This window comes from Daphnia pulicaria, chromosome 4 (assembly GCF_021234035.1).
Source record: "Daphnia pulicaria isolate SC F1-1A chromosome 4, SC_F0-13Bv2, whole genome shotgun sequence".
NCBI classification, from domain to species: Eukaryota; Metazoa; Arthropoda; class Branchiopoda; order Diplostraca; family Daphniidae; genus Daphnia; species Daphnia pulicaria.
This window is the reverse complement of record NC_060916.1, coordinates 298,061-325,529: the sequence shown is the minus strand read 5'-3', so window position 1 is coordinate 325,529 and position 27,469 is coordinate 298,061. Positions and strand designations below refer to the sequence as shown.

Here is a 27,469-nt window from a genome sequence, read left to right as displayed (position 1 = left end):
AACCGAATATCTGACTTAATATGTATATCCAGTCAATTATTTGAAAAAGGTTTATCGTGTTATTTGTTATGAACGGATTGCACGATTTCTTTTAGACGACGACGATCCGGGACTATTATATTAGCCACTTAGGCATTCTTGTCGTGTATTCGACAGAGAGTTATATTTATATGAATGCGGATGATGAAATAAATATCATTCAGTCTGTCAACTCATTGGTCACGATTTTCTTCCGAGTTCAACAGCATATTATACAACAATCTGATATGCTGAGCCCTACGTGTATATTAATACTACGCAAGTATAGACGCGTGATTTAGCATAAACAATTTAACATTGAACCACGTTGGATCCGGACAGTACTGGATTTTTCTGCTGGATGCGCGCCGACTGCCGTGTATAGCCGCACTCCTTTTCGCAGCAAGCCAATTACGGTGGTAAAACGGATGCAGGTGTAATTATGCAGTTGGCGTGTTCACGAGCTTCATTGCCCAAAATATAAGGAAAAACATTAAAATTCGAATAACCAACGCTGAGGTCAGCGCCATCTGCCATCCTAAAAATGAAGCCCACCAAAGTAACAAAACACATGTGTTTTCTTTTTTCAAATCGAACGAGTGCAAATAAGGTCACGATTTGGATATCTGTCGTTTTTAGACGGAGAATAAAAGTCGGCCAATTAAAGGAATTTTTCGTCAAAGTGATTTTAATGACACGTGAAAAAAAAATGGCGTGCAACGTTATTAAATATTGCAGTCTGCTGGGGGAATCAAGTTTTTCAGAGATGGTTGTGCAGAGGCACTTATCACGAAAACCGGTGCTATTATATATCCATGTTGACGAACGAGTTCTTCCAGTCTTATGTGTCACTGCAGAGGAGGCATCAGTTCAAACTCTTTTTTGAATGAAATTTGTCGGAATGTAAGACAGGTCTCAGCTATAACATGTTTCATTGATATTGTTCTTATTTCTCTTGCATGTAGATGAGTTTCAACAGGTTTGCATTGAGAGTTGATGCTTTTTCCCAAGAGTTGCTGTTGAATTATTCCCCCGTCTCACCAACCTACTGGCACACATTGGTTTCATATGCAGATTGTTACACAATTTCAATCGCAAGCCAGGTAGGCATGGAACAGATGAAATCGCTTGCAGTTTGCATTCAATTTGACATTCCCAGTGGATGAAAATCTTATATATTAATTGAAACCCGACCCTCCCGTTCAATCGATCAACAGATGGCTCTTTAAAAAAAAATTAGTGCCAGTTCTCATATTTTGTTTGATTTCCAGAATATGCTGATGGCAGGGGGTGAACCCAACGTACTGACCGAACCTGACCAGTTCACGAAAAAAAATCTACATACAAGTTGCTGCGCCAATCGGTTCAAAGATCACCTTAAACTCCTTATCGTCAGTTTCCTGCTGTCAAAATGTCGCCCCAGATGTTTCGGTTCCGCAGAAGGGGGCTAATAAAAAACATTAGCAAAGTGAAATCTGGCACTCAGACAGCACCACCAGCTTTTCGGGATCGAAAACAACAAACAAACAGAATAAATAGGAGAATCATATCGTTTTCGTCAAAAACCCAGCACACTTGTTGGCGGTGGGGACATCGAGTATGAAACGGGAGCCTCTGATCCAGCTGTACCCAAGTGACCTTTGATGGCCCCTTTTATTTCTTATTTTCCAGTTTAAACTGTGCTGTGTCTCATCTCGGTGAATGAGTCTATCGCCATGGTATCAATAACGATCAACAGGAGTGTCAATCCTGTCCTTGAGGAACTCTCTTGTTGTAATCATTTGGGTACAAGTTAACAGATCAAGGGGGGTCAATCTATGTACATGATGCAGTTGGCAACTTATTTGATTCGGGGAAAAAGAGATGGCCAGTCTTTTTCGCCGTCCCATCTTGACAGAACCTGTCCATTCAGGCCTTTTCTTTTCCCTTTTATTTCAAATCCTCCTCTCCCCCTTTCCCACCCATTCGTCACCTCCCACTATCCCCCATCTGACTTGCCCAGCTGTGTGTGCGTGTGTGTGTATATATATGCGCTTCATCAGCTGGGCTACTGCTACCCCCCAGTCGACGGCCGATCGCCCAGCCAATTGGACGTGCCCCCTTTTGTCTCTCTCTCCTTTTTTATTTTTGTTATTTTTGAAAAATCAAATTGAAAATAATCGGAAAATATTTTTCAGTGATGAACTTCAGTGTGTTTAGCTCTTAATTAAAAAACATTTGGAAAGAAAACAAACTTATTGGTTTGGAAAATGCTGATGAGGCGTCATCACCATCCGGAATCGCCGGATTACTATTCGTCGCTGGCAGCGGCCTCCGCCGGAGTCACAAGTCCGTCGTTGTCACTGGGGATCATCTCGTCATCGCTAGAGGTATGTAGCTTTTTCAATTTGATTATTTGGTCTTGTCTCTTTATTTTTTCACTTTTCTTTTTATCGTTTCTCCCACCGTTTGTGTTTGGGGATTACGAAAAAACCAAAAATATTTCAGTGTCCACCCGTTGTGTGTTTGTCTCATTTTGTCAAAACGGAATCTTGTATCTCTCGATAAGGAGAGTTTTTGACGATGTCAAACACACACACAACACACACTGACTTTCCTTGTTTGACAATATTTTATTGCCCAATCACCCCAGCTCTCAGAGATGTTTTTCTTTTAATTGGACGCCAGCCACACAGTCCAGGGTGCGATTTGACGAACAGCAGATGTCGAGTAAAAATCATTTCCAGATGGGGCACGTGCTGGAAAAAGCCAAAATAAAAATGATGGGAGGGTTCAAAAAAAAAACTAGAACATTTTTCTAATTATTTAATTGTGTCAGAAGAAGGAAAATTCTCTTTCTCCCTTCAATGCAATTCAAAACGTTTCGGCGGCAAGTTTCTTCTTTTTTAAAAGAGAAAAGAAAAAAAAAGGAACTTATTTTTTTGTCTGTGTCTCTCTCTCGAGTTGCACAGAGCCGCGCGCCAGGATCCGGGACAGTCTGGCGCCACGGGTCCAGGCGCGCTGACGACTTGTAAAGCGCCTGGGCTGGGCAAACTGGCTACTACTATACTATATGCTGCCATGAGATGTATATGTACGCGCGCCAGCAGGTCCTTATATATACTGGCCCGACTCTTTGGAGCCTCTTTTTTTTCTTTTTTGTCTTTTCTTTTCTTTTTGTGTGTGTGTGTGTGTGTTAAGATTTGGGGTGCAAGTCAATTCTTTTTTCCCCCCACTGAAATTTTTATTTTAATTTAAAATTTTTGTCTCGCGCGCGCGATGGGTAAAAATTATGAAATTTTAGTTTTGGTTATGTTACACCCCCGCCACCTGTCTCACCTGTACGTCGCCACCTGCTCCTTCGGCGGTCGTTTTGTAATTATTATTTTTATTTTTAAAACTTATTTCAACGAAAAAAAGATGTGCAAACAGACACATGTGTCAATTAGATTCGTTTTTATCGCCTTATAAGGTATGAGAGAGAAACTCTTTCGGTCAATTAATAATTCCGGAATAAAGAAAAAACGTGTTTCTTTTGTTTGTTTTTTGGCGGGGGGTTTGTTTGATTGGACGGACGTGTTGGCGATTGGTCACGAAATCATTTTCGGGAGAAGAGCGGCTGTGGGTCAATTTTTTAATGTCTTTTCTCTCTTTGAACCACGTACACCCGAAAGAAAACTAGAAATATGCTTAATGCAGCGGAATTATGTTTTGTTTGAGTAGCCAAAAAGAAATTTGAAACGCGCGGGGTTTTTTTCGTCTTCTTTTTTTTTTGAAAAGAGGCGCCAGACTGTCGGGCGTGAGGGCTTACATAAGAAACAAGGCGCGTTCAACTCTTCCTTTTTCTTTTTCAACATTTTGTTTGTTGCAATTCCGAATAGAAAATTTAAAAAAAAAATTAAATTCTTTGGAGAGTCCCTGTCCTATCTCGATATTGAAAAGTTCAAGTGATGGTGGGTAGGTTGGGGTGATTATATAATCCGAGTCAATAAAAGTAAAAAATGTCGGTGGTGACCCACGGTCACCACCTTTTCCCCTCACATCACGGTTCGTGATTCTCTTTGACTCTCATCTTTTGTTCTAAACGGCACGCACCGGAGATAGATCACACGCCGGACGTCATTTTGGGTTTTCTTTTGGCCGTGCCGAAATCAAATAAAAAGAAACTTCTTCTCTTTTTTTTTATTTTATTTTATTTGTCGAGTGTGCTGGGCGCGTTCAATGTCGTGATAAAGCACACAACACCCTAAATACCCCCAGTAAGAAACCAGGTTAAAAAACAAAACCCAAAAAACTGCCAATCAAAGATATTTTCTTATATGTACCCCGTGAGAGGATTGGAGAGAGCCACACCTGCCACAACACACCGCTGGCTGTTGACTTTATTTTCTTCTTTCTATCCTTCGTGAGCTTCTCTTTTTAATTTTTAAAATAATTTTTTTCGCCCGCCCGTTTGTTTTCGCAGCTGTTGTTTACGCGTGCGTCTGTTTATTGCCCAACACAACAAACATTGGGGGTGGCAGTGGTGGTGGTGGACTGGCGGATCAAAAAGAACGAACCCCGCCCAGTATTTGTCACGATGAAATGCAAATTGCCTTGCCAGCTGTGTGGACACAAGAGTAGGTGTCTACTACTAATGTCGTGATTTCATTTCACATAAAATTTCAAATTCTTTTCATGTCCCCAAATAAGATTCTTTTAATTTCCCAGTTGCCTGGTGTTCCAGGGACGACGATCGTGTCAATAAAACAAAAAGAAAAAAGTTTCGCCCAAAACAACGAAAGTCTAGTCTCTCCCCCTCGATAAGTTTAGAGGTCTCTCTCTGCGTGCAGCTCGAACATCTGTTGCGTGGAGATCGGTCCTTCGGCGTGCTGCCCGGTCGACTTTAAGCTGGGCTGCTGGAACACACGTATTTATAGTTGGGAAACAAACAAACACATCGAAATGAAAAACTATAGAAAATAAAAAGAAGAAGAAGATGGGCACCCGAAAATGTGTTTATCCAGGCACATGTCCAGAGCGATAGCGTCCGTCTTCTTCTTCTTCTCTCCACGTCGCAGTTGATGAAAACCCCCCAAGGAATGTTGTTCTTCCCGTGCCAGGGGAGGACGGCCCGGGCCATATGGTCCGCAAACAACTGACCAACACCAACAACTATTTTTTCTTTCCTTCCGTCGGAAAATCAAATAAAAACATTTTTAAAAAACATCTGGTCCGTCCAGGATTTTTTTTGCTCTGCGCGTGTCAATCTCGGCCAGTGATTCTTATCGGCCAGCAGGCGAAAAAAAAAATTTTAATAGCTGGTACGTGGTGAGGAAATAGATTTTTATTGTGACTAGCTTTTTTCCAGCCTCGATAAAAACGTTATCGATCAAACTTCTCCAACTTTGTTATGTCTGTCCGTCTCCGATTGGGCAATTGTCGAATCAGAAATGTTGGTTTTTCTAGTCCAGCTGGTCCATCCAATCAATTTGGCCACACCCATTTTTTTGTCTATCGTCTCTGCTGGGCGGTTTGTGTGAATATTGGGCAACTGTTTGACATTTTCTTTCTCCCCCATTTTTATTCCTTTAAATAGAAAATGCCACTGGAATTGAGATTGAGGAGATCGGATGACCTGCTGAGACTGGCGGCGTCTGGACGACGGGAGCGGGCCGGCGCACTCGACGAGGAGCTGTCGCCCAAGACGGAATGCAGTGAGGACAGCGTCGAAATCCGATCGACACCCATGCGGATTCATCACCGCAAGCCTCAAATCATTTTACGACCCAACGCCGTTTTGGCCTCTCCTCTGCACTCGTCCTCGTTAAAACGGCCCAGCAGCGGCAGCAGCACCTACCCACCCAATAAAATGTCGAACTGGATGGATTCCGAACAGCCGGATGAGAAGAGAATGCGGCTAATGGCGGGCCAGCAGCAGCAGCAGCCGCCACCTTTGACACATTTTTATCATCCGGCATCTGCTCAACATCAAAATGTTCTCAAATTAGCCGGCCAGCAGCAGCATCAGCATCCGCACGAATTGCTACTCCTGGAAGCTGAGAGGAACCGGCTGTTCCATCATTGGATGAGACCCAACAATTGGCCGTTTCCGCACGTTCACCCGGCGGCCGAATCTTCGGCCGCCCACCACCTCATGACGTCGGCACTTCATTACCACTACCCTCACCTGCTCCAGCAACAACAACAACAACATCATCAACATCAGGGCCACAACTACAATTTACCTCCGCATCCGTTCCTGCATCCGTCGTCGCCGGCCTCTGCGGCGGCGGCGACTGCCTCCATTTTCAATTTGTCTTACGGCCATTTGTTACCTCATCCGATTTTTCATCATCAAAGGCCGGCGGCGTTTTTCTCGACCCCGCCATCCGGCGGAATCGGCAAAACTCTTCCGCCGCTCTCGCCCATCTGCGCTCGATCCGTCACCCCGCCACCGCCTCCGCCTTCAATACTTGGACCACTTCCTCCGCTGATTCCGGTTGGCGGATCCCAGTCTCCCCGTCACATTGGGCAGCCGCCGCTGCCTCCGCCGGATTTCAATCACAAGAAAATACCAAACGCTTCCGGCGAATCTTCTTCTCCATCGGCGACGTCATTGACGATCGGCAAGAAGACCAACAAAAAATCGGCCATCCATCCAGCCGGAAGGACTAGCCAAACATCCAAAGAGTCGAGAAAACATCCGAGCGATTCCGGATACGACCGCAAATCCTCCAGCAAAACGGCTGACGTCGTCGTCACCGTCAAGCCTCCGGTTCTTCCGCTTTTCCTCAGCGTCGAGACGCTGTTGAGCCGTGAAAAACCGGCGCCGGCGGAAAAAATCCGGCCGGAAGAAAGATTCCGCCATGCGGAATCGGAGGAAGAAGAGGAGATGGAAGAAGAAGAGATGCACTGGAGGAGCTCGTCGTCGGCATTCAGGGACGGGCCGGACGGTTTCCAGCCGTCGGCTGCGTCTGGAGGAGCCTCGATGGCCGGCAGTGCAAGTCACAGGAATTACAAGAACATGACGCGAGAGAGGCGGATGCAGGCCAATGCCCGCGAGCGGACCCGGGTGCACACCATCAGCTCGGCGTTCGAGGCCCTGCGGCGGGCCGTCCCTTCATTTTCGCACGGCCAACGCCTTTCGAAATTGTCCATTTTGCGGGTGGCGTCCGCCTACATCGCCGCCCTGGGCCAATTGGCCGGCGATGAAGACTCGACGCAAGAATCCAGCGCTCAAATAACAAGAGACGAGGAAAAGGACCATCAGACAACAACAACAACGGCAACAACAACCACTGGCCGTCGCCAATTAGCCGAGTGCGTCGACCGTTGCACCCGCACTCTAATGACAGAAGGTCAACTCCTCCGCCGGAATAGGAAGCGATCGGGCGTGGCCAACGGCCGACAGCCCAGCGACGACGAAGACGATTGAAATTCAATTTTTTCTGCAAAAATAATAATAATTTTTCTTGTACATAATGTCGATACACACACACACAAAAATTCAGAATTTAAATAAATATTATATTGAAATTAATATTTTATTTCTCGACCTGTCAAATTGATAAATTTGTTAGACGTCAAAATCGGACGGCGTTATTTCCTTTTTTATTTTTATTTTGTTGTTGTTGATTAAAAAATTTTTGTTTCATATTTCCCGCCGCCGACGAGCGGCTGACAAAATCTTTTTGATTTGTCGACGGCCTTTTTGTTTCTCTTTATTTTGACTGTTGAGGTCACGCGGTTGAAAAGAATTCACCGCCTGGAACCCAACAACAACAAAAATAATTCTAAAAGGAAATTGAAAAATAAAAAAAAAAGATGTCGCATCTTATCGGCGTTTTGATTTTAAAGAAGACGAAAAAAAATTTCACAAGTTGTTCGCCGCCGCACAGACTCCTCCCCGCCCGATTGCGTCGAATCTCGGCGTTGCGCCAGTCGGCAGTCTGGCACGTTAATCCCGGCGCTCTGCTCAGCCAACCAATCGCAGATGAGAAAGTCCACAACCAAACTTTTTTTTGTCATTTCTTCTAAAAAAAACAAAAACAAAAAAAAAATCTTTTAAGTTAATTATTTTTCTTTCGAAACAAAAGAAGAAAATGAAAAAAAGCGATTGGAGACTCGACTATAAGATGAACTGTTAAAAATCTTGTTCACACACAGAAAGAGAAAGAGCCGACAAGAAAAAAAGATGGGGGGGTGTCTCTATAGTTTCTCTCCCAGGTGGGATAGAATCACAAAAAGACACAAGGTGGTGGCTGCTGCTGGTCGGTGTGTAAATGTGGCGGCAGGACGGTCGGCGCCAGGTATTACAACCTGACAGACAGTCAAGACAAGAGAAGAGGAGGGGGGAAGGTTTATGTACCCCCAGGTGAGAACGAAAAAGAATCGAGAGATTTTTCTTTTTTATTTAAAAATAAAATCATTATTGCATCGTCAGCGTCCGGACTTTGTTGAATGAATTTTTTTATTTTGTCTGGATAAGATTTGTTTTTTTTAATTATTATTAAAATAAAAAAGGGAATTAAATGGCGAACGGTAGCAGCTACCCAGCTAGCTAGAGAATAGAGAATGAGATTTTATTTACAAGTATAACAATGTTCTGTGTTCACGCACGAATGACGGAATGAGAGAAGCTGTGGAAAGCCTAAGAGGGTTCCTGCAGGGTCTGATTATGTTTCGGTCTTTCACAGTTTAATTATCTGCGGTTTTTTTTCGTGCAAATCTTTACTTTTATTGAGACGGACGATTAGATACACACACAATCACGATCCGTTCGAGCGTTGGTGAGACAACCGCTTTGATCGTTTTGGATTGAAAGGGTCGATTTAATTTTCTATCGATATTTTATCATTTGGCTAATTAGCAGATTAGTGTCGTCTGCTTTCGTTTTGTTTACAAGTTACGAAAAAGAGAATAAGTTCCAGATTACAAAGTTAAAACGAACACTTTGTGCACGAGAAATAGCAGAACAAATAAAATTACAAAAATGTGGTCGTCGCGTGAACTTTGTGGTGTCACCATGCTCTCCACTCTGTTCTCAGGTAAATAAAAGTAGGCCTAAGACTAAGAATACAAATGCAATGATTGTGAGAGCTTAAACCTGTTCTAAATTTGTGAAATGTCAGATCTTGGCTAGCATTTATCATGTGAGCCCCCTTGTCGATGAATGGCAGTTTGTTTGCACTCATGTTTTAACCTTTTTGTTTGTGCAGATTGGAGGCCTGAGCCAGCCATATTGGCCAGCCATATTGGCAACACGATATGCAAGTTTTGCTTTTGCTGCTATCTGATCTGTCATCAGCAGCAATCTCAGTTTCATCGCTTGGGTAATGATTTTTGTTGCATAGATTCTTGTGACCTGCTAGATATTTTTTAATGATGCAATGACTTGCACAGAAACACTGCATTACATGGGCAACTTAAATTCCCCTGCTTATCAACAATTAGAGTTCAACCCACAGTCTCGTTTTCAACTTTTCCTTCCTTGTTGCTTCTGTCAATAATTTTTTCGTAACCCATTTTTATCTTTTATTTAGGTAAACAGCATCCCATGTAAAATTGGTGACATTCTTCCCATGTGAGTGTGGGTTCACGACGAGTCTGAGGCCCCTTTTCCCACCTGCTGGTGGATTCAACACTTAACTGCGGATGGATGGAGCACTTGTGGATACCTGGCCAGGCTGAAAAGGTAGGACAAATGTAAATTTATTCTTTCCTACTTGACTATGTGGTGGCTGCTTTGATTATAAATCGTTACATAGTATATACGCGGGTTAACGATTGAGACTAGAACATTTTATGACCATGAGGGACCTGCCGCCACACCGGCACCTCCTCGTTACGCTAGTCCCGCGGGATAATTTGAATGAGAGAGAATTTTTTTTTGTTTTGTTGTTTGTGGTTCCCCATTCACGAATGTTTGGACGACTCGATAACAATTTGAAATCGAGAATGCCGGCGGCTAACAACAGCCCCGTCCCTTCGGTAATGATCCGTCATCACCCAGAGCCTTATGAGATAATAAATCGTATAATCGAATCAGAGAAAATATGCACAGCTGGTGCCCTCGGGCGCCAATCTAAAAGACTGGCCGGATCGACACACTAATACATAACCATTCACGTCATTCGTAACACGATCATCGGCGATATGCAACACGACTTAATTGTTACGAAACGCATTCGTGATGAATTATTTCAACCTAAAAATAAGAATTAAAAGAAAAACAAAAATGTTTCTTTTTTCTCTTTCGGGAGTGGCTGAATAGAACAGCAGGTGCCGTGATGGAATTCAATAGGAAAAAAGGAGACGATTATTTCTCACTCTACCGTACACTGTACACGTTATTAAAATGTTACGCCATTTTGATTTAAAAAAGAAGAATGTTTTAATGGGGTGTCTATCACATGTATATACGGTCGTGACTGACCACCCGCGAATCTAATCTTTTTCATCAGCTGGGGAAAATCATGTCATCATCTTCCAACAGCAACGGTGTGGGGGCAAAGGTTTTTTTAATAATAGAATTATTCACGCAACCAACACTTGGGCTTCAAGATCATTACCTATTCGCCCGAGGGCATTGTAGATTTTTTTTTTATTTCGAATTCTTCACGGCCTTCATCTTTTTTCAATTATTATTTAAAAAAATAAAAATTGTTACACATTTTCTGAATGCGAAAAATTTGTTTCGATATTTTTATTTTATTTTTTTGGGGGGACTGGCATTGTTTCATCCATTTTCATTCGTGTCAGTTATTAGAAGAAACAGAAAAGATCAGGCAGAGGGGGCAAAACTAAAAATCCTTAATTTTTTGGCAATCTCCATCTGTACAACCGAGTTTTGATCGATGGTTTTCCATTTCTTTTTCTTCTTCTCTCTGAAATAAAATTCGGCCCCTCCCACTCGGTTGGGTGCGCGAATACAGCACGCCAAAAAAACATCATCCGTCATCTGCCTTTCTCTAATACTTTGGCTGGACACTGTGAGCTGTGTGCTGGCCGCCCCCCTCATGTTGGCAGCCCCATTTGGACGGAATTTGTTACAACAGCAAATGCTGCTCTTTTTATTATAATAGGAAGGAAAACTTATCTCGTAAATGATAATGCGGAGAAAATAAAACAAACAAAAATTCGTTTCCGTTTTATTTTTTCGTGAAAGTATAAAACAATCGAAAAATAAAACATTTTCGGATGGCGCCAAAAGATTTTTTTTTTTTAAATTTAGACGCGACTTGTGTCTGTACAAAAGACAAAAGAAAAAAATTGAAAATGTTGATGGCGGCACCTGCCTCCTTTCAAGTGTTATTTCAAGAATGACGAGGATTTATATATATATATGCCTTCTCAACCCCCTTTTGTATCCTTTTGGAAATTTTTCATTTTTTATTTATTTATACGCTGCTGTCGCCCTATAAAGATATACTGGCGCCATCCAGGAATTCATTCCAGCTCCCACCCCACCCCTCAACAAACTTCTGTACATTATACATAATACGATTTAGAAATTAATCCGATATCAATTCTTATAGTGCGCAATCACCGGCAATTTTGTGCCACGCCTATTTTTTTCAAAAATTCTCCGCGGGACATTTTTTAAAACCTTTGTATACATGTTCCTCTTTTTATTTTTTTTTTACCTGTATCGCATTACACCTTTTGTTTGGCGCAGGTACATATCGATAGGCTAGAAAATAAAAAGGCCAACACATTTTGTACGTCCGTTTTTAAAAACAAAAGAATCAAATTCTTTTTTTCTTTTTCTACGTGCGCGCGAGCGCATATGAATTGGGGGAGGTGATTAAACAACACACGACTCTGGTGTAGTAGTAGTACGTACACACGCCGTGAGACGAGTTTAGAAAATGAGGGGCGACAGGGAGGCGCCAAAAGATTCTTCTTTTCTTTTCCGCCCTCCCACCTCAGACATAGTCGAAGACACCACCACCATTGCACAGTAGGGGGGTTCCAGGTTGTTCGGCGGCTCCCAGGTATATTAGGGGAGGGGGTGTCTATACACCAAACATGCGAAAGTGTACACCTTTTAACAACTTTTTATTTTTTTTATTTTTTTTATTTTTTTTTGTTACCTGGTAATTGAAGCGGCTCGTTCAAATAAACTTTTTTTTTTCTTTTTAAATCTTTGAACAATAAAAAATTCAACATTTCGGTAGCTATTTAGAAAAGAATAATGATAATGAACGTTTTACAAAGTGTTGCTTTTTATTTTTTAAGATTCTAGTCATTCTACGAGTGAGTGAAAGAAGCGATAAAAATGTTGATTACGGCGACCAAGAAAACCAGCCCGATCGTCGCGTGATTAATCAAATTGATCCAAAATAATTTGGCCTGGATATTCGGTTGTTGGTCAGCATCACCTTGCAACTCGCTGTTGGTCGCGCTATCCAATTTCGATTGGATGTAAGAGCCGAAAATTAACAGAAAGCCCACAGTAATCTGCCAAACGTTTTCCATTATCAAATTGAATTTTTTAAAAAGATCATTTTGATAACGAGTTCACCTGGAATAGAATGCTAATGGAAATGAGGACGATGCTGGCCGTCCGTTCTTGGCTTTCGCTGCTGACGACGGCGTTATGCAGCTGATTGGCGTTGGCCGTCAGGAAAGCGAAATCCATCAGTCCGTTGGCCAACGTTTTCTTGTTGTTTATTCCTTCCGAAATCATGATTGAATTGTTTTGTCGCCATCCGGCAGTAGAATTTGCATCGGGACCGTCCCTTGTATCGCTCTGCAATTCATTTTGATGTACTATTTTACTTAATCCATTTTAAATCAATCATTTGTAGTAGAATACCTCATTATTGCGTCCGAATGAAAACAGATTTCTGATTGAATCCTTCCATGTCACCTTCTTTTGATTCGCATTCTGCATTACGAAATCCAAATCAATTGCTATTTTTAAAAATTTAATTACTTCAAATTATGGTAATTTACCTGGTTATTAACTGGCTGGACAGGTTGCTGTTCAGCACCAGATTCTTCGATCGAATTGATTTCAGATGGAATTTCAATGGTTGAATTGATTTCGCTAGTCGACTCGGCCATTGTCAATGTACACGTACCTAACTGCTCAGTAGCGTCCGACTTCCTAAAATGCAACTGAAACTTTTTGATGGAAATAACTTCCTACTTTCGTAATCAAGGTGTAATAAAAAAAATTAGTTATTTTATCTTGTTTTATAACACCCCTCTCAGCATAGCAAATAACAACCGGAATGATAAGATGGTGATTCAAAAAATGAAAAACAAAATCTTTATAACGACCTCATTCACCCGGTTTATTTTCTTTGTCGTGGGGAATAAAACAATTCAAAATAACCTGTGTGCTGCTGCCTAAAATGGACTTTTCAAATAATTCTTAGAAATAATTTCGAATCAAATTGCCAATTTGCCAAACGGCGGTTTCAACTGGCGTCTCTGGTGGCGTATCCGGATCCGTGTTGGTGTTAACGCTCTTGGTTCCGGTGGCGAAGGCCGCAATGAAAATGTTGATGATGGCGATCATGAATACCAGGGCGATCGTCCAGTGATCGATCAAATTCAACGCTCTCGCTCGCCATTGCAGATAGGCGGCCAGCGAAGCTTTCGAATTGGGATCGGTAGTGTTGCGGTTGATCGGGATCGGCTTAGCTTGGATGTAGGAGCCGGAAATCAGGAGAACGCCAGCCACAATCTACACGTAACACACATTCAAATCAGTCGAAATAGTCTAGAAGAATTGAGGATTGAAATCACCTGCAGGAAAATGCTGGACGAGATGAGGGCGATGCTGACGATGCGATCGATATCGTACGCTCGGGCAGACAGAGCGTAGTGCAGCTGATTGGCGTTGGCCGTCAGGAAAGCGAAATCCATCAGTCCGTTGGCCAACGTTTTCTTGTTGTTGAATCCGTCCGAAATGATGGTGAAATCGGCATCCTGTTGCGGGGCCGCTGCTGCTGGCAACTTGTTACCGGCAGCAGCAGCAGCAGCCGCACCTGCTGGCAAATTCTTATTTCCGTTCGCCGTTGTGTTATTACCGACGACCGCAACTGGACCACCGATTTCCCCGTCCATTGCATTTGTTAACATCTTTTTTTTAATTTTTAATGATATACATTAATTTGTGGTTATGTAATTATTAAATGGGAAAATTAGACCTCGTTGGGATTGCCAATCTGGCCAGGTGATTTATTGAATGATAAAGCATTTTTGATTCCATCCGTCCACGGATGTGACGCCTTCGCTTCCGCTGGATCCGTTGATGACTACATCAAAATTTAATTCACAGTAATAAAATGATTAAATTGATGCCAATTAAATTAAACCTCGTTGAGAGCGTCGGCGGTAGTTTCCGATTTTCCTATCGAGAAGACACTTTTTAATCCGGAGGTGAATCGGCTGGGCGTGGCTTCCTGATTTAACTGGCCATCCGATGGCTCATCTTTCTGGGGTGTTTCCCCATCCTGCGCTGGTGTTGATGAAGACTTGCCGAAGGGAAGAATATTCTTAAATCCGGAAGTGAATCTACTGGGCTTGGCTTCCTGAGTCAATTCAAATTTATTTGATATTGAATTTAGAGAGTTGAATTGATGTGGTTAACCAAGTCCAAGAGTAAAGCTGTTATCTGAGACTAAAGTAAAACTGTGATATCATTCCATGTGTGTTGGTCAGCGGTGAAAGTGATAAGCTGAACTCAACTTACTCGAACTCTCTTAACATTGTAACTCATTAATTTACTTTAATGGCAATCAGCTCATATTTGATGCTAATACCTGGCCATCCACTTGCTGTTCTTGTTGAGTATTTTCATCATCCAATGGTGTTGATGAAGATTTGCCGAATGAAAGGACATTCTTAAATCCGGAAGTGAATCTGCTGGATTTGGCTTCCTGATTTTGAATTCAAGTTGGTGTAATAACAATTTTGATGACGTAATTATGGTGATACCTGGCCATCCGTTAGTGGTTCTTGTTGCGTAGTTTCCCCATCCGCTGGTGGTGTCGAGGATTTACCGAATGGAAGGACATTCTTGAATCCGGATGTGAATTTACTCTTTGATTTACCTTTGCTGTTATTCTTCATTAATAATTGTACAATCAATTAAATTTGATACATTTTATTGAATTTTAAATTGGCACGTTCAAAAAATACCTCGTCACCAGGGGTTAGCTCATTTTCATCCATGACGTCTTCTTCTTCCACTTCAACCGGATAAATTGCCGACCGGATAGGTTCCGGAACAGCAACAGGTGTGATTTTGTCAGCCTCGAAAGGATCCATCCTTATAAAGCCGTTTGTGTCCAAATAACTGAACATGAAATTCAATCAACACTCAGACTCCCCAATCAGTTGCTGTCCCCAACTTTGATGATGATAAGAAATGTTCTTTTTTTCTTTTATCGCACACTTGATTTGATAAATTTAAATCTTTTGTAATACGTGCATCTCTATCGTACACTACGACCAAAATGTAACAGCCTGTACGATAAAACTAAATCCATCCATAAGTCATCCGTCGCTCAAAACATTTGAGAATAAATTATGTAGGCCCATTTTGATCGAGGAAAAATACAAAAGACAAGCTACTGGCGTCTGTCCTTTTAACCAAAAAATTCTAAAAAACAAAAGTCTATACACACGACTGACGGGAGGGCAGCAGCTATAGGATGACGCCACAGCGGCGCCTCCAATCTATTGGCCATTCCGACCGAGTCGCGTCGCGTCGTCGCACACCTGTTGGTTTGCTGTTTGGAATCTCGGAATTTGTTTTCACCTTTTTTGGGGGTCTTTGGCTGGAGAAATAAACATTTTTTTTTCATGATGGTTGAAAAAAACAAAAGAAAAGAACTTGTGTGTGCATTGCGATTCGGAAGGTTAAAGGATGACGGGGGGTACAGGTGTCGAAGTGCACACACACACACATCGGGAGTCGTAGGGAAAAGGGAAATTGCTGAGCTTCTTGGAATAACATAAGAGTCGCTGCTGGACATTGGCGCCGGGTTGTTGATGACTTTTTCCTTGACTCTCTCTACACTTTTCCAGCGGAGGTGTAGACACACACACACCACGGGTTTCTTTTTATTCCCTGATGTTGTTTTTTGATACACATTTTCTTTTTCCTTTTTTTATTTTTTGTTTTAAAAATTTTTATTTGTGGGAAGAAGCTCCTGGTGGTGGGCCATCATCTCAGCGGGAGATCAATCCCTTTGGAATTTGATACTTGTTTGAATATAGAAAAACAAAAGGGAAAATGTTCACACTCGATGAAAACGAATGCAACGCTCTTGTTTGATTAACTCCTTTTTTTCGGGTGGAATTATTGAGGGATTTACGAGTTGGATTCCATCCAAAAGTTGTGGGGTTTTGATTTCAAAAAATGAATTATTTCTGGGAAATTTGTTTGTGACGAAGAGGGGAATTCCGAATGGACTTCCGCCCTCGTCGCCATCTGTCGTTGGATTTATTCACCATGTGGTGATGACATCATCTATCAGAAGAATTTTGATGACAAAGTAAAATATTTTTAGGTTGAGCAACAACGAAAGTCTTTTTCCCGTCTGAGGAACTGCCAACAAATCTGTAAAAATCGACGACATCTTACGTTTTTATTCCATTTTTCAATCGCCATTATTGACTGTGATCGCTATTCAAAATTACCCACCCTCCCCCGCGCCGTTGAAATTGGGCACTGTCGTTGGGGAGAGAAGTGAAAAAAGAAAAACAACAAGATGAGTTTTCTGTTGTAAGTTTTCATTTGTTGTTTATCAGTCAGAAAGGAACTAGCCAAGAGAGAGTCGTTGTGGTTGTTGGTCTCTAATCAATTGTTTTGTTTACATCCATGGCTGACGGCCGTTTGCTTCGCAATCTCAGTGGGAGCCGTTCGTCCAAGACGTTCAAACCCAAGAAGAACATACCTGAAGGAACTCATCAGTATGATTTGATGAAACATGCAGCTGCCACACTTGGCTCAGGCAATCTGAGATTAGCAGTCATGCTGCCAGATGGAGAAGATCAGAATGAATGGGTCGCTGTCAACAGTGAGTAATCACATTCTTGTAGATTTCCCGAATCACGACTAGACATTCTCTTTGTCTCCTTCCAGCTGTTGACTTCTTCAATCAGATCAACATGCTGTACGGCACAATCACAGAGTTTTGCACAGAAGAAAGCTGCCCCATCATGTCTGCTGGCCCAAAGTACGAATACCACTGGGCAGATGGTCAAACAGTTAAGAAACCCATCAAATGTTCTGCTCCAAAGTACATTGACTACCTCATGACCTGGGTGCAGGATCAGTTGGATGATGAAAATCTATTTCCATCCAAAATCGGTGAGTCATTTTATTGATGCTGATAACAAAATGGTAAACAATAGTGACACAGACTGGACTTTGTCTTGGCAGGTGTTCCATTCCCCAGAAACTTTTTATCAATAGCCAAAACTATACTGAAGCGCCTTTTCCGTGTCTATGCTCACATTTATCATCAGCATTTCCCCGAGGTGGTACAGCTTGGGGAAGAAGCACACCTCAATACCTCTTTCAAACATTTCATCTACTTTGTCCAGGTCAGTAAAGTTTGATCGAAGAAACAAATATTTTTACAAATCTTGTATTAAACAACTTCAATTTGAAATTTATCAGGAATTTAGTTTAATTGATAGAAGGGAGCTGGCTCCTCTCCAAGAATTAATTGACAAGCTCGCCAACAAAGAAGGAAGATGAACTAGTTGTCGCGGATCGTGTTGTTGCAGCCACTTCATATCATTTTTTTTATTCATGAGGCCTTGAAACTGTCAACTAGAGTCTGCTGTCAATTCGTTTTACTTTTTCACAAGGATTTATACGTAGGATCTGCCCTTCCATCAATGCCACCGTGCATCTTTATCACACACACACACACGATTGATAACTCCCCAAAACTTCACCAGAAGGATCGGTCTATCTTTACAAATGTATCCTATTATTGATCGTCACAAAATTGTTTAGGGAAAGCGTATGATTCGAAAAGAAAAATTTTAAAAAAGTGCTTTGTCCACATTGATGAGTGAGGTCCCCCCCCCCCCCCATAATCACGTCACATTTTTTAAAAGAAATCCTAGCGCGATGATTTTCCTTTTTGCTTTCATGATGATGGCGTTTTCCTCCCATCTCTGATGAAGTTTCCGAGATAAAAAAAAAGCCTCTCCCTTGTTAGACTGTCGGTGAAACAAAACAAAAAAATTATACTTTATATTATTATTATATAAATAATTTTGCGCGCAAGGTGAGAACGGCCACGAAAATGTTCTTGTTCTTTTTTGTTTGTTTACCTTGTAAGTGTAAATAAACAAGTCATGTAAATACATATACAGACATCGGTACACAGGATTCTTTTGGTCCGCGAAATTCCCTCGAGTATATTGGATCGTTTTAATTGGAAAATGAAAGATACAAGGAAAAAAAGGCGTATAAAACTCGCGTAATAATAATAGGAAGGCACAGCAGTTAAAAAAGTAGATCGACGGTGTAGTTTACATGTTAGACTAATAAGTCAAAGAGTCTAGTTCCTTTTTAGAAAAATTAAAAAATTACAGGGGAACTATCGTCAGCGCTGCCAGTGTTCGAAGAATTTGCGTAACATCTTGCACAGCTGAGTTGGAGCATCCGACATGATATCATGGCCGGATTCGGGTATCACCTCAAGGAAAGCACGTGGAATAGTCTAAAAGAAGGATACACAAAGTTAACTAGTTAGTTCCAGTCGATTGAGTTTGAAATGAACACGAACGACATACTCTTTCCATTTCGCACATCTCGACCAAGGAGACAAACGGATCCTTTAGTCCGTGAACGAGGAGTGTGGGCATCACTATTTTGCGGTGGAAGGCAACATCGCCTTCTGGCCACACCTGACCAACCGCCAGGTTGTGACGGACGTAGGAAGGAAGACTTTGAAGGTAGACCGAGTCGTGCAGGCAACTTTTCCCTGATGTTAAAAAATGACAAAATAAGAATATTGAAACGTTGTTCGATTGGGTGAGATCGACAAGCGTTACCGCGAGGCCCGTAGAAGACATTTCTTCTCATTCCGCATGGAAGAATGCTACGAAGGCAATGAAGCAACGAAGCTGGAAGCTTCCATTCGCGACGCCACTGGACGGGCGGTGCGAGCGGAGTTGGGCCACCGCTGCTCAGCAAAGCCAACAGGGTAACATTGGCACTTCTTTGTCGTGAAAGAGCCACGGCGAATGAACAACTGAAATGACACAAAGAGATGAATGTTGTAAACTCTTTTGACCGAAAATGGTTTTGAATCGAAATCTCACCCATAGCCGTGACCAATTAACACACATTTTCGTCCGTTGGATATGTGTGCGTCAAAGACGCTAATAACGTCTCCCAGTAGTTTTCTGAAAGTGTACGACTTTTCTACAAATGGTGTGTGACTGAAACCGTGTCCTAGCAAGTCTACACTAAGGACTTCATAGCCAAGGCTAGCAAAGTGGTGCATGAGGATCTTCCAGCATTCAGAGGATTCCCCAGCACCGTGAATGAAATACAGTAAAGGCTTGTTGACATGTTGCTGTTTGAATTCATTAGCAGTGGTTACAGTTGCACCAGGGTCACTAGGGGAACCTTCGAAAGCCAAATTTACAACACCGTTTTTGTTTTCAGTTTGAGCAGGTTCGGATGTTTGAGAAGAGATTTGATTGCTAGCTTCATGTGATGCCTCTTGGATGATTTGAGATGACTGTTCAACTGCAAAGGTAGATATGACTTTCAGATCTGTGCTAGTATCACTGGTTTCGGTTTTGGGGGTCTTGTCTGCTGCTGGCAGTCGATTCTTAATGAGTCCAATGATATTCTGTTTTTGAAGGTGTTCAGCTTGGAACCGTTTGACAGTTCTCAGCGGTCTTGACCATTTGGAGAACCAGTATTCTTCATTGGACGAGTCAGATTCATATCCTTTGTCATCACACACCACCTTCTTGGCGAATGCAGATAGTGAATGATCTTTTGATGCCAGTATGTCACAGCTTAACGAAGGGTCGATGTGAACTACACAGATAACTCGTTTTCCTTTTTTGCCAAGCGTCATGAAGTCCGAATCATTGGGTAGTGAACTGACTGGGGCAACTTTTCGCCGTGAACACGGGCACCAAACACAGCTGAAGAACCCACGAAACCAAGAAAATCTGTTGCCATTTCGTTGTAGACTATTTTCTGTTGTCATACTCATCTTACACCAAGGCACCCAACCCGGGCGGTTTCAACTTTCCTCACAAAACGTAACAAACCTAAAAAAGGTCAGCTTAAATAATTCATGACCAGCAGTGAAAGGCGAAAAAGGCACTGTTTGTAAACAACTGTCAAATATTCACTTTTGGAGGTGGTCCTAATACAAAAAATAATCTTCTCGGAAAAAATTAAAAATCGGCGACCAAAAAAATTGTTAAACTTCTACTTCACCAACTTTGGATGGATTTTATCAATCAGAAAATTTTTTGCAATTAAGGACGACTTTATTACAGCATTTATTGCAAAGATTTAGCTTTGATTGAAAATCTCCGTGTTAAAATGCCCTCCCCCTCGCTCTCTTCCGAATCGGCTGTGACGCCATTGTTTAGGCAAACCCGAGACTGACTGTTGTTATTTCGTTCTCGGTTTACGAAAATCGTTCGAGGGGCATAAAAGTGGCTTCATGGAGAAGCAGGAACCCAATTATGCCTTACGACCAAGAAGGTCGACAACTAAAGGGAAATATCGTGAAATGCTCGGCATCAACCATTATCAAGAAAACGGCACTGATAGCTGCGTGGAAACAATGGATAACGAATTGCCGACTGATGGTGCGAACAAGGGATGCAAAATATTCCTTCTACCACTAGTGGTTTCAGGTGAAAGTGATATTCTCGCAGACAACACGATTGAGATTGAAATATCTGAAGACGTTTGTGTGTCAGACCTACCTGAGGCAGTTTATGTGAATGATGATGAACTAAAAGAAACACAGTTAGAAATAAGAACACCGGAAAACCCACTAAGGCACATTGAAGAAATCCTGAAGAAGAATGACCAACTAATTGAAAGTATTCCTGAACCACCTATTTTTAAAAAGCGTGGGAAAAGCCTCAAAGATGGAAAAAATACAGAGACTTGTGAATCTTCCAGGAGCAGTATGTAGTTTCAACTTCATTGATGATCATCAGCTTGATGTTTCATTTGGTTTCCAGGTACTACCACAAAGAAAAGGGTGGGTGACTTCTTGGAATCAGAGACAAATGTAAATGATGTACACAATAATGGAGTCCAAACTGATCCCTTAATTTACCAAAACCACCCAAAGAGTCATTTAAAGAGTGGAAATTCAAAGAAACAAGTATCAGAGAAAAGGTAACAGCAATAATTTAACTGATCACATGCTTGAATGATGAATTATGAATTTACAGTGATTCAGGTGAGGATGCTGAAGAGGGGAAAGAAACTTCGGGTGAGCCATTTGTTTGCGATATTTGTGGTAAGACTTTGAAGCATCAAAAGTCGCTCTACTCCCACCGGCGGACACACACAGACGCCAAAGCAGTGTGCCACATTTGCGGAGCGACTCTCAAAAGCTCTCGCTACCTTCACCATCACCTACTGCTCCATAAAGATGTAGAAAAACCCCATAAATGTGACAAATGTGGCAAAAGTTTTTTTTCAAGCAGTGCCCTCAAAGGTTTGTGAGTATTCTCTTTTGTAATGCCATTTCGCTTAGAGCTCTAACCTGTATTCGTAATTTAGTTCACCACTATTACAATCATGAAGAACATCCTGGCCGCTTCCAGTGCACCGTATGTGGAAAAAATTTTAAAGCTAAGCAAGGATTACAGGTAAAAGCGCTTTCTTTCATATTTCATAATCAATCGATGTAATTCATTGCGTTCTTTAACAGTTTCATATGGATTCTCATTCCAACGAGTTGCGGTATGAGTGCTCATACTGTCACAAGCGCTTCAGAGGATTCAAGACCTGTCGAGTCCACGAACTGCGTCATCGAGAAGCCAACGAACCCAACAAATTTAATTGTAAAATTTGCGGAAAACTGTTCAAAACTCGACAAACATTAAAAGTAAGGCTAGAGACTTTTCGGAGGCTGTGTTCTTTAAATTGTGATTCATTGGTTTTTTTTAATGGTGGATACCAGAACCACGAAGACGTCCATGCATCCTTCAACAGATACCAGTGTTCTCTCTGCGAGAAACGTTTCAAATTACGCAAATCCTGCTTGGCCCATATCCGGGTTCACCATACAGACCATGATCGCACGGAAACTCAGCAATCCATTGTCGCCGACGAGGTTCTTTTTTTTTAAATCTTTGTACTGCTTTCTCTTACGTTATATAACACCAAATTAACGTATCAGGGAGAGATGGCCATCGAGTCCTTGCTAGCCGATGGAGAGGAATACGTAGTAACGCTAGAAGAAAGTACCGAAGGAGAAGTGCTCTTGGAAGACGGTCAAGAAGAGACTTTGGAAATTATTGTTCCAGAAGCTGATGTAGAATGTGAAGTTGCAAATGTTTCATAAACAGTCTAAAAGGTCAAACTTAAATCTGGTACTTCCCCAAAGGTAAAATAAACCAATTTAAGATGCGTTTCCAAATAAATGTATTTTTTTTTAGTATTCTTGGTAGGTATTTAAACATTTAACATAGGATGGTAATAATAAGGGATGGAGGTTTTCATTCTTAATTTTATTCTTTTTAAGAATGTCACTTGTCAGCACGCTACTTAAAAAACAAACAAACAGCAAAACAGCTAATTACGATCCACACCTACTTTAACGGTTTCAATTGGATCGGTTATAAAGTTTATCGAGAGCATCGCATGATTGCATTTTGAACGAATTAGCTCTGTCCATCATTGTTTTATCTCCATATTGGCGGGCACGCCAAAGAAGACTTTCTCTTTGACTCCTTTCGCGGTAGCAATTATGGCGTAGCATTCCAACATACTCTTCTTCAATGTTAGCTTCTAATCTGCGCAAATTTCCATCGTAGTACTCGTTGAAATTCTCCTTTACGTAGTATGGCACCTTCAGAGCTGTAGTGTGCTTTTCCAGGGAATATTTACTAAAAGGATAAAAGGTAATTTTAAAAGAATTTCTACTTTAATGATATTTAGATTAGGCTTTCGACACTTACTTTGATTTTTGGAACGCATAAATTGGATCGGAGACGAGAAAATTGCTCATTACAGATAAGAAGACTAGAATTAAAATAGGCATGAGCTGCAACAATAGTCCACTTCCAACAGATCCCTGCTATAAATATAAAAGAAATCAATTTGGTGTAATGGGTTAAATATTAGCAGAGCTCAACATACTTGATTTGCATTTTCAGCACGTTGTCTTTCCCATTGGCGTCCACGTCTTACATAAACATTAGGTCCACCGAAGGACCCGCCAAAAAACATATTAAATAGTTCCTCTGCGCTAACTTCAGCTGGAAACCAAACGATGTGTCAAATAACATTACAAAAGAAGGAACTAAAGATTGTGAACGTACCTTCAAATCCTCTCGAAAAATCGTGTCGATTACCACGGTGAGAATGTCTTCTCATACTTGATTGTTGGTCTTCAAGAGGTCCATAGAGATCATATTGCTTCCTCTTTTCCGTGTCGTTTAGAATGGCAAACGCATTTCCAATTGCTGACAGATCAAATAAGGTATGAATGGTACAAAATGTTTATAACATTTTATAAAAATATAATGCTTTACCTTTGAATGCTTCACTTGCACCAGGGCACTAATGTTACATGACAGAAATAATGAAATAATTATGATGAAAAAAAAATTATTCTAAACATAATTTTTGTTTTTGTGATTTAAAATACCTTGTTTTTGTCAGGATGAAATTGTAGGGCTTGTTTACGATAAGCTTTTTTCAAGTCAGAGTCTGTAGCTTCTTTGGTTACACCTAGAATTTCATAATAGTCTTTGCATTGCTTTATTTTTTTTACTGCTTCAATCTGTTCTTGTGTGTAATCGTTTGATGCTGGCTCTGCTTGAGGAGCACGGCGCTGATGCAAGTTTGGTTGATCACCAGATTTCTCTTCACTGGAGGGGTTCTCATTCTCATTTGCATCGTCCTCTGCACCACCACTCAAAAAGTCAAGTAAATCTGTGGATATTTGGATACACATGAGTAAAATGGGATTAGAGAAGTAAAATACAACAAAACTATAAAACAGAAGTAGGGACTATTTGATGATTATATTGAGCAACTTACCTTTAGCTTTTTGAGTAGGATAAAGTTTCTCAGCTTTTATTAAGAACCTTTTGGCTTTGGCTCTATCACCAAGTTTCATATAATTAGTCGCTAAATCTATACATCGAAGACTTTCTTCTTTGTTTCCATCCATGTTGCTCAATGGATGGTTCTTAGTTCAGTTATGATATAATGAAACGTCAAAACAGATAACAAGGAATGAATACACAACTCTTTTACGGTTTACCCCAGTTTGGTGGCTCTTAATAAATCGGCTGCTATGTCTGCTCCTGCAAATCTCCAACGAATCAACGATTCAAGAATTTCCATCGATGCACGATAGTGATTGATTATCATAATGAAAAAATATCAGAAATCAACATCCGAAAATTATATCAGGCATAATATGCAATTATTTATCAATATATTTTAAATTATTATAAATATATAAACACATTATTTTTGCAATAAAAAACTTCCAAAAACAAAAAGTTCATATGGCAACTGCCTCTAGCTCACAAGTTGTTATGCAAATTTGTGATCACAAACTACATGTGAATTTGTGATTCGTCAAACTCTGGTTCAACTGCTCCAACGAAGAATTGAAAAATGTGTGTACTGTTTCGTATAAAAGCAAGGAAGTTTCTGCAGGACGGTTCACAGATCCTAATTTAAAGTGTTTTGAAAAAACTTGCTATGGAAATCACAAAATATGTTTACACGTGTGTGTGGTGTGGATACAACTGGGGTTTTACTAGGATGAAACGTCAATGAAAATGTAAGTTTTAACCTCTTTAACATGTTTAAAGTCACCGACAATGTGTTTTCATGCCAAACAAACTGCTGTATTAAAACATGTGAAAATCAATCACCAAGTAAGCAAACAACTGTTTTACAGATGTGTTTTGGGGCTTACGTATAAGACGGGGTACATAATAAAAAGAGAAATAAAATCGACGCAAAGTTATTCTTACGTTAAACTTTCTAACCAGATGCGGAACAATACAATGCGTTCAGTTTTTGGAGGTCCAGCTACAATAAAAGATTTGTGAAAACATGTTCGTAATCATGTAATCAATTTCATATTTAAAATCATACGTACCGAACTAAATCCTGCTCTTTGCCCCAAGGTTGGGTTCCCAATAATGGGAGTGATGGTTGCAATGGTGTTGTCAATAGCAAAAGCAAATTTGTTGTAATGCATTACAGAACCTGATGACAAAAATTTATAAGCACTTTAGCGCTGTATTTTTCAAGTCAGCCTTCCCCTGTTAGTTCCAACAATTGTTTAAAAATTAATTATTTACCGTAGTCATAAGCAAGTCCTAGAGTAGTAACCTGCGAAGTAGACTTGATGTCGAAATTGTGCGCGTATTCTGTAATATTCATACAAAAAAATTAACAAAAGATTAAAAATACAAGCATTAATTGAAGGCATTAAAGAATTTCAAAAAGGGTTTTTTCGAAAATTCCCTTTGGGCAATTTAAATAAGACTTGCACTTACGAGACTTAATATTGGCAAAGTTAATCGTCACGTAGGTGTCACGATCGGGGCGTGTGTGTTCATGGTAGAATCCAAGGGCGTGCATTAGTTCGTGCATGACTACCCCTGGTGCCCAACTAGCGATGCAACCATCATCGAGACTTACATCTTGAGCGCCATTGTTTATCATGCCCACGTAACTCCAGCAACTTAGTAGTTTTTCAATATGTGGCCAAAATAAGTAAATAAAACAATTACATTTACAAAGTATTTTACCCTCCTCCACTTTTGAAGATTCTTATGTAATTTGTTTCACAGGTTCGAGGAACGAAGCGGATGCACGTATTGTTGTGGTACGTACTCATGCCGAATGCGATGATGGTACGCTGGTCAGGTGCTTTTTATGGGAAAAACGTTAACAACGATCACCATAAAATGCAGACCAAAGTAAGGTTAGGTTATTGAACAATTAGTTTTCAAATGAAAGAAACAGTTTAGATAATCGAAATCTCTGAAATACGTACTAAAGTCAGCTGAGATTACATAAGGAACAATTGCACTCTGCCAACGGTAGCTAGTGCTCAAGATAGCATTTTTGTCCCCAAAAAGCTTAATGTCACCTTCGTGAAGAGTAGGGTCTTGTTTGTCCCACGGAATGAACTCGTCCCTTATTTCTACAAATTTGCAGAATTAGTCAAGGTATATTTATATTTTTAAAAGAAAAAGAGCGAGGCATTTGTGATCAAACCTTTTATGGGTAGCATAGACATAAATAGTAAAATAAGTAGCGAAAGAAAAGAATTGGGGAAAACCTATATTTAATTTAAATTCTACCTTTTCCTATGTTGGAAAAATCTCCTTTCAATAGTTCTTCAGTCAGAGGCTTTCCAGCTACAAAATTTGTGCTGCTCTATATTTGTTTTTCACATAACAAACAATCAATAACAAAAAAAAAAATTATTATTATTATTATAATTCCATTCAAAATGATGACATTTATACCCGCTCATAAGGCCTGTTCTCATTTATAGGGTTAACCGCATACTTGATGACGGGCGATGCTGTGACTGATCCAAACCAAAAACATGCCACCCCGGAAATGGCTAGAATCATCGACAAGGTATTCGTCATTTTCCTGTAAAATACCTTTTAGCCCATTACTATTACATGTTAGTATGATATACAGATATTATTAAATTCAATGAAATGTTGCTAGTCTAAAAAATATTAGAGAAATTTTCCATGTCTTTATTTATTTCTTATTATTATTATTTAACAGAGAAAGGAATCGAGCCCCGATACTTACGTTGTGACTCGATCAGGCTAATAGTGATAACTTCTTTTAGCAAGACTCGAGAGACTTCACGACATGAGGTGATTGCCGGTTTCCGAGCTGCTTACTTATAGGTCCACGTCTCTTTAGCTGTGGTCAAGAGAAAGGTAGGTACTGCAAGTAATCCACTGGGATGATGTGGATACAGCTGGTGTTTACATCTGGTTCATCATTTTATTTGCCACTTGTCCGAGGTAATTTATTTCTTTTCACCCGGTACGAATTCACGTTATCGCTGAAATGTGTCAGATTTATTACTAGTTTAGTTATATTTACATAGAAAACATGTTGCCACTCACACTCAAACTCACCCACACACAAGCAAGTGTAACTGCTGGAAAAACAAGCTATGATAAAGTTTTATGTGCGAAAGTTTATGGACATCTGGTCCTATTCCTTCGTCAGTTTGGGTGGGCTTGAAACAGCTACAGC

At 40.7% G+C, this 27,469-nt stretch overlaps 8 protein-coding genes and 1 long non-coding RNA gene across 16 annotated transcripts; 4 read left to right on the top strand and 5 right to left on the bottom strand.

Annotated features, from left to right (window-relative positions):
• The first annotated feature begins 627 nt into the window (after nucleotides 1–627).
• LOC124336135 lies at nucleotides 628–7,632 on the top strand. 3 transcript variants are annotated; one of them, XM_046789811.1, is made up of 4 exons: nucleotides 628–921; nucleotides 984–1,121; nucleotides 1,290–2,387; nucleotides 5,576–7,632. In XM_046789811.1, the coding sequence occupies exons 3-4, from the start codon at nucleotides 2,268–2,270 to the stop codon at nucleotides 7,412–7,414; spliced, it is 1,959 nt and encodes a 652-aa protein (XP_046645767.1). In that variant the 5' UTR covers nucleotides 628–921; nucleotides 984–1,121; nucleotides 1,290–2,267; the 3' UTR covers nucleotides 7,415–7,632. The 3 variants fall into 3 exon arrangements, with proteins under 3 accessions (XP_046645767.1, XP_046645768.1, XP_046645769.1); XM_046789812.1 differs by having other exon boundaries at nucleotides 628–1,121; XM_046789813.1 differs by lacking the exons at nucleotides 628–921; nucleotides 984–1,121 and having other exon boundaries at nucleotides 1,229–2,387.
• A 607-nt stretch (nucleotides 7,633–8,239) lies between these two features.
• On the top strand, nucleotides 8,240–13,417 carry LOC124336602. Its single transcript, XR_006917110.1, has 4 exons — nucleotides 8,240–9,026; nucleotides 9,198–9,311; nucleotides 9,522–9,673; nucleotides 13,368–13,417. It is a non-coding gene; the product is annotated as an uncharacterized LOC124336602 (long non-coding RNA).
• LOC124336470 (ninjurin-1-like) lies at nucleotides 11,709–13,169 on the bottom strand. The gene is made up of 4 exons (XM_046790295.1): nucleotides 12,940–13,169; nucleotides 12,800–12,871; nucleotides 12,506–12,733; nucleotides 11,709–12,441 (listed from the first exon to the last, which is right to left on the bottom strand). Exons 1-4 carry the CDS (start codon nucleotides 13,048–13,050, stop codon nucleotides 12,232–12,234), a joined length of 621 nt encoding a protein of 206 aa, XP_046646251.1. The 5' UTR covers nucleotides 13,051–13,169; the 3' UTR covers nucleotides 11,709–12,231.
• On the bottom strand, nucleotides 13,263–16,370 carry LOC124336219. Its single transcript, XM_046789937.1, has 7 exons — nucleotides 15,139–16,370; nucleotides 14,935–15,063; nucleotides 14,760–14,876; nucleotides 14,313–14,528; nucleotides 14,145–14,252; nucleotides 13,741–14,076; nucleotides 13,263–13,678 (listed from the first exon to the last, which is right to left on the bottom strand). Exons 1-7 carry the CDS (start codon nucleotides 15,301–15,303, stop codon nucleotides 13,364–13,366), a joined length of 1,386 nt encoding a protein of 461 aa, XP_046645893.1. The 5' UTR covers nucleotides 15,304–16,370; the 3' UTR covers nucleotides 13,263–13,363.
• Nucleotides 16,371–16,513: 143 nt separating this feature from the next.
• On the top strand, nucleotides 16,514–18,348 carry LOC124336451 (MOB kinase activator 1B). 2 transcript variants are annotated; one of them, XM_046790265.1, is made up of 5 exons: nucleotides 16,514–16,729; nucleotides 16,858–17,024; nucleotides 17,090–17,317; nucleotides 17,390–17,553; nucleotides 17,630–18,348. In XM_046790265.1, exons 1-5 carry the CDS (start codon nucleotides 16,716–16,718, stop codon nucleotides 17,708–17,710), a joined length of 654 nt encoding a protein of 217 aa, XP_046646221.1. In that variant the 5' UTR covers nucleotides 16,514–16,715; the 3' UTR covers nucleotides 17,711–18,348. The 2 variants fall into 2 exon arrangements, with proteins under 2 accessions (XP_046646221.1, XP_046646220.1); XM_046790264.1 differs by lacking the exon at nucleotides 16,514–16,729 and having other exon boundaries at nucleotides 16,744–17,024.
• On the bottom strand, nucleotides 18,335–20,316 carry LOC124336217 (protein ABHD8-like). Its single transcript, XM_046789931.1, has 4 exons — nucleotides 19,294–20,316; nucleotides 19,024–19,223; nucleotides 18,763–18,953; nucleotides 18,335–18,689 (listed from the first exon to the last, which is right to left on the bottom strand). The coding sequence occupies exons 1-4, from the start codon at nucleotides 20,205–20,207 to the stop codon at nucleotides 18,573–18,575; spliced, it is 1,422 nt and encodes a 473-aa protein (XP_046645887.1). The 5' UTR covers nucleotides 20,208–20,316; the 3' UTR covers nucleotides 18,335–18,572.
• Nucleotides 20,317–20,574: 258 nt separating this feature from the next.
• On the top strand, nucleotides 20,575–22,613 carry LOC124336208 (zinc finger protein 506-like). The gene is made up of 7 exons (XM_046789919.1): nucleotides 20,575–21,144; nucleotides 21,202–21,361; nucleotides 21,418–21,686; nucleotides 21,752–21,840; nucleotides 21,903–22,079; nucleotides 22,155–22,307; nucleotides 22,374–22,613. The coding sequence occupies exons 1-7, from the start codon at nucleotides 20,670–20,672 to the stop codon at nucleotides 22,536–22,538; spliced, it is 1,488 nt and encodes a 495-aa protein (XP_046645875.1). The 5' UTR covers nucleotides 20,575–20,669; the 3' UTR covers nucleotides 22,539–22,613.
• LOC124336292 (dnaJ homolog subfamily B member 12-like) lies at nucleotides 22,602–24,551 on the bottom strand. 2 transcript variants are annotated; one of them, XM_046790043.1, is made up of 8 exons: nucleotides 24,468–24,551; nucleotides 24,242–24,392; nucleotides 23,847–24,133; nucleotides 23,731–23,758; nucleotides 23,518–23,661; nucleotides 23,336–23,454; nucleotides 23,155–23,273; nucleotides 22,602–23,082 (listed from the first exon to the last, which is right to left on the bottom strand). In XM_046790043.1, the coding sequence occupies exons 2-8, from the start codon at nucleotides 24,372–24,374 to the stop codon at nucleotides 22,800–22,802; spliced, it is 1,113 nt and encodes a 370-aa protein (XP_046645999.1). In that variant the 5' UTR covers nucleotides 24,375–24,392; nucleotides 24,468–24,551; the 3' UTR covers nucleotides 22,602–22,799. The 2 variants fall into 2 exon arrangements, with proteins under 2 accessions (XP_046645999.1, XP_046646000.1); XM_046790044.1 differs by having other exon boundaries at nucleotides 23,155–23,270; nucleotides 24,242–24,509.
• A 492-nt stretch (nucleotides 24,552–25,043) lies between these two features.
• Nucleotides 25,044–27,138, bottom strand: LOC124336381 (astacin-like). Of its 4 annotated transcripts, none has more exons than XM_046790160.1 (9): nucleotides 27,011–27,138; nucleotides 26,707–26,850; nucleotides 26,539–26,614; nucleotides 26,229–26,378; nucleotides 25,981–26,101; nucleotides 25,726–25,913; nucleotides 25,528–25,596; nucleotides 25,323–25,432; nucleotides 25,044–25,252 (listed from the first exon to the last, which is right to left on the bottom strand). In XM_046790160.1, the coding sequence occupies exons 2-9, from the start codon at nucleotides 26,833–26,835 to the stop codon at nucleotides 25,205–25,207; spliced, it is 891 nt and encodes a 296-aa protein (XP_046646116.1). In that variant the 5' UTR covers nucleotides 26,836–26,850; nucleotides 27,011–27,138; the 3' UTR covers nucleotides 25,044–25,204. The 4 variants fall into 4 exon arrangements, with proteins under 4 accessions (XP_046646116.1, XP_046646115.1, XP_046646118.1 ...); XM_046790159.1 differs by having other exon boundaries at nucleotides 26,707–26,839; nucleotides 27,011–27,136; XM_046790162.1 differs by having other exon boundaries at nucleotides 26,707–26,864; nucleotides 27,011–27,112.
• Between the last annotated feature and the right edge of the window lie 331 nt (nucleotides 27,139–27,469).

Bases quoted from the DNA above. Each gene is read 5' to 3' on its own strand.
- LOC124336135 (XM_046789811.1), top strand. From the start codon at position 2,268: ATGCTGATGAGGCGTCATCACCATCCGGAATCGCCGGATTACTATTCG. The intron at 2,388-5,575 runs GTATGTAGCTTT...TCCTTTAAATAG, and splicing joins TCATCTCGTCATCGCTAGAG to AAAATGCCACTGGAATTGAG.
- LOC124336470 (XM_046790295.1), bottom strand. From the start codon at position 13,050: ATGGCCGAGTCGACTAGCGAAATCAATTCAACCATTGAAATTCCATCT. The intron at 12,872-12,939 runs GTAAATTACCAT...TTCGTAATGCAG, and splicing joins TCCAGCCAGTTAATAACCAG to AATGCGAATCAAAAGAAGGT. The intron at 12,734-12,799 runs GTATTCTACTAC...AATGAATTGCAG, and splicing joins CATTCGGACGCAATAATGAG to AGCGATACAAGGGACGGTCC.
- LOC124336219 (XM_046789937.1), bottom strand. From the start codon at position 15,303: ATGTTCAGTTATTTGGACACAAACGGCTTTATAAGGATGGATCCTTTC. The intron at 14,877-14,934 runs GTATCACCATAA...ATTCAAAATCAG, and splicing joins AACCACTAACGGATGGCCAG to GAAGCCAAATCCAGCAGATT. The intron at 14,253-14,312 runs GTTTAATTTAAT...ATTTTGATGTAG, and splicing joins CCGCCGACGCTCTCAACGAG to TCATCAACGGATCCAGCGGA.
- LOC124336451 (XM_046790264.1), top strand. From the start codon at position 16,826: ATGGCTGACGGCCGTTTGCTTCGCAATCTCAGTGGGAGCCGTTCGTCC. The intron at 17,025-17,089 runs GTGAGTAATCAC...GTCTCCTTCCAG, and splicing joins TGAATGGGTCGCTGTCAACA to CTGTTGACTTCTTCAATCAG. The intron at 17,554-17,629 runs GTCAGTAAAGTT...GAAATTTATCAG, and splicing joins ATTTCATCTACTTTGTCCAG to GAATTTAGTTTAATTGATAG.
- LOC124336217 (XM_046789931.1), bottom strand. From the start codon at position 20,207: ATGAGTATGACAACAGAAAATAGTCTACAACGAAATGGCAACAGATTT. The intron at 18,954-19,023 runs GTAACGCTTGTC...TTTTAACATCAG, and splicing joins TGTCTTCTACGGGCCTCGCG to GGAAAAGTTGCCTGCACGAC. The intron at 18,690-18,762 runs GTATGTCGTTCG...TCCTTCTTTTAG, and splicing joins AGATGTGCGAAATGGAAAGA to ACTATTCCACGTGCTTTCCT.
- LOC124336208 (XM_046789919.1), top strand. From the start codon at position 20,670: ATGGAGAAGCAGGAACCCAATTATGCCTTACGACCAAGAAGGTCGACA. The intron at 21,841-21,902 runs GTAAAAGCGCTT...GTTCTTTAACAG, and splicing joins AAGCTAAGCAAGGATTACAG to TTTCATATGGATTCTCATTC. The intron at 22,080-22,154 runs GTAAGGCTAGAG...GGTGGATACCAG, and splicing joins AAACTCGACAAACATTAAAA to AACCACGAAGACGTCCATGC.
- LOC124336292 (XM_046790043.1), bottom strand. From the start codon at position 24,374: ATGGATGGAAACAAAGAAGAAAGTCTTCGATGTATAGATTTAGCGACT. The intron at 24,134-24,241 runs GTAAGTTGCTCA...AAATATCCACAG, and splicing joins TCCTACTCAAAAAGCTAAAG to ATTTACTTGACTTTTTGAGT. The intron at 23,759-23,846 runs GTATTTTAAATC...ATGTAACATTAG, and splicing joins TTCATCCTGACAAAAACAAG to TGCCCTGGTGCAAGTGAAGC.
- LOC124336381 (XM_046790160.1), bottom strand. From the start codon at position 26,835: ATGACGAATACCTTGTCGATGATTCTAGCCATTTCCGGGGTGGCATGT. The intron at 26,102-26,228 runs GTACGTATTTCA...TCCCATAAAAAG, and splicing joins TGTAATCTCAGCTGACTTTA to CACCTGACCAGCGTACCATC. The intron at 25,914-25,980 runs GTAAAATACTTT...AAAACTACTAAG, and splicing joins ATCTTCAAAAGTGGAGGAGG to TTGCTGGAGTTACGTGGGCA.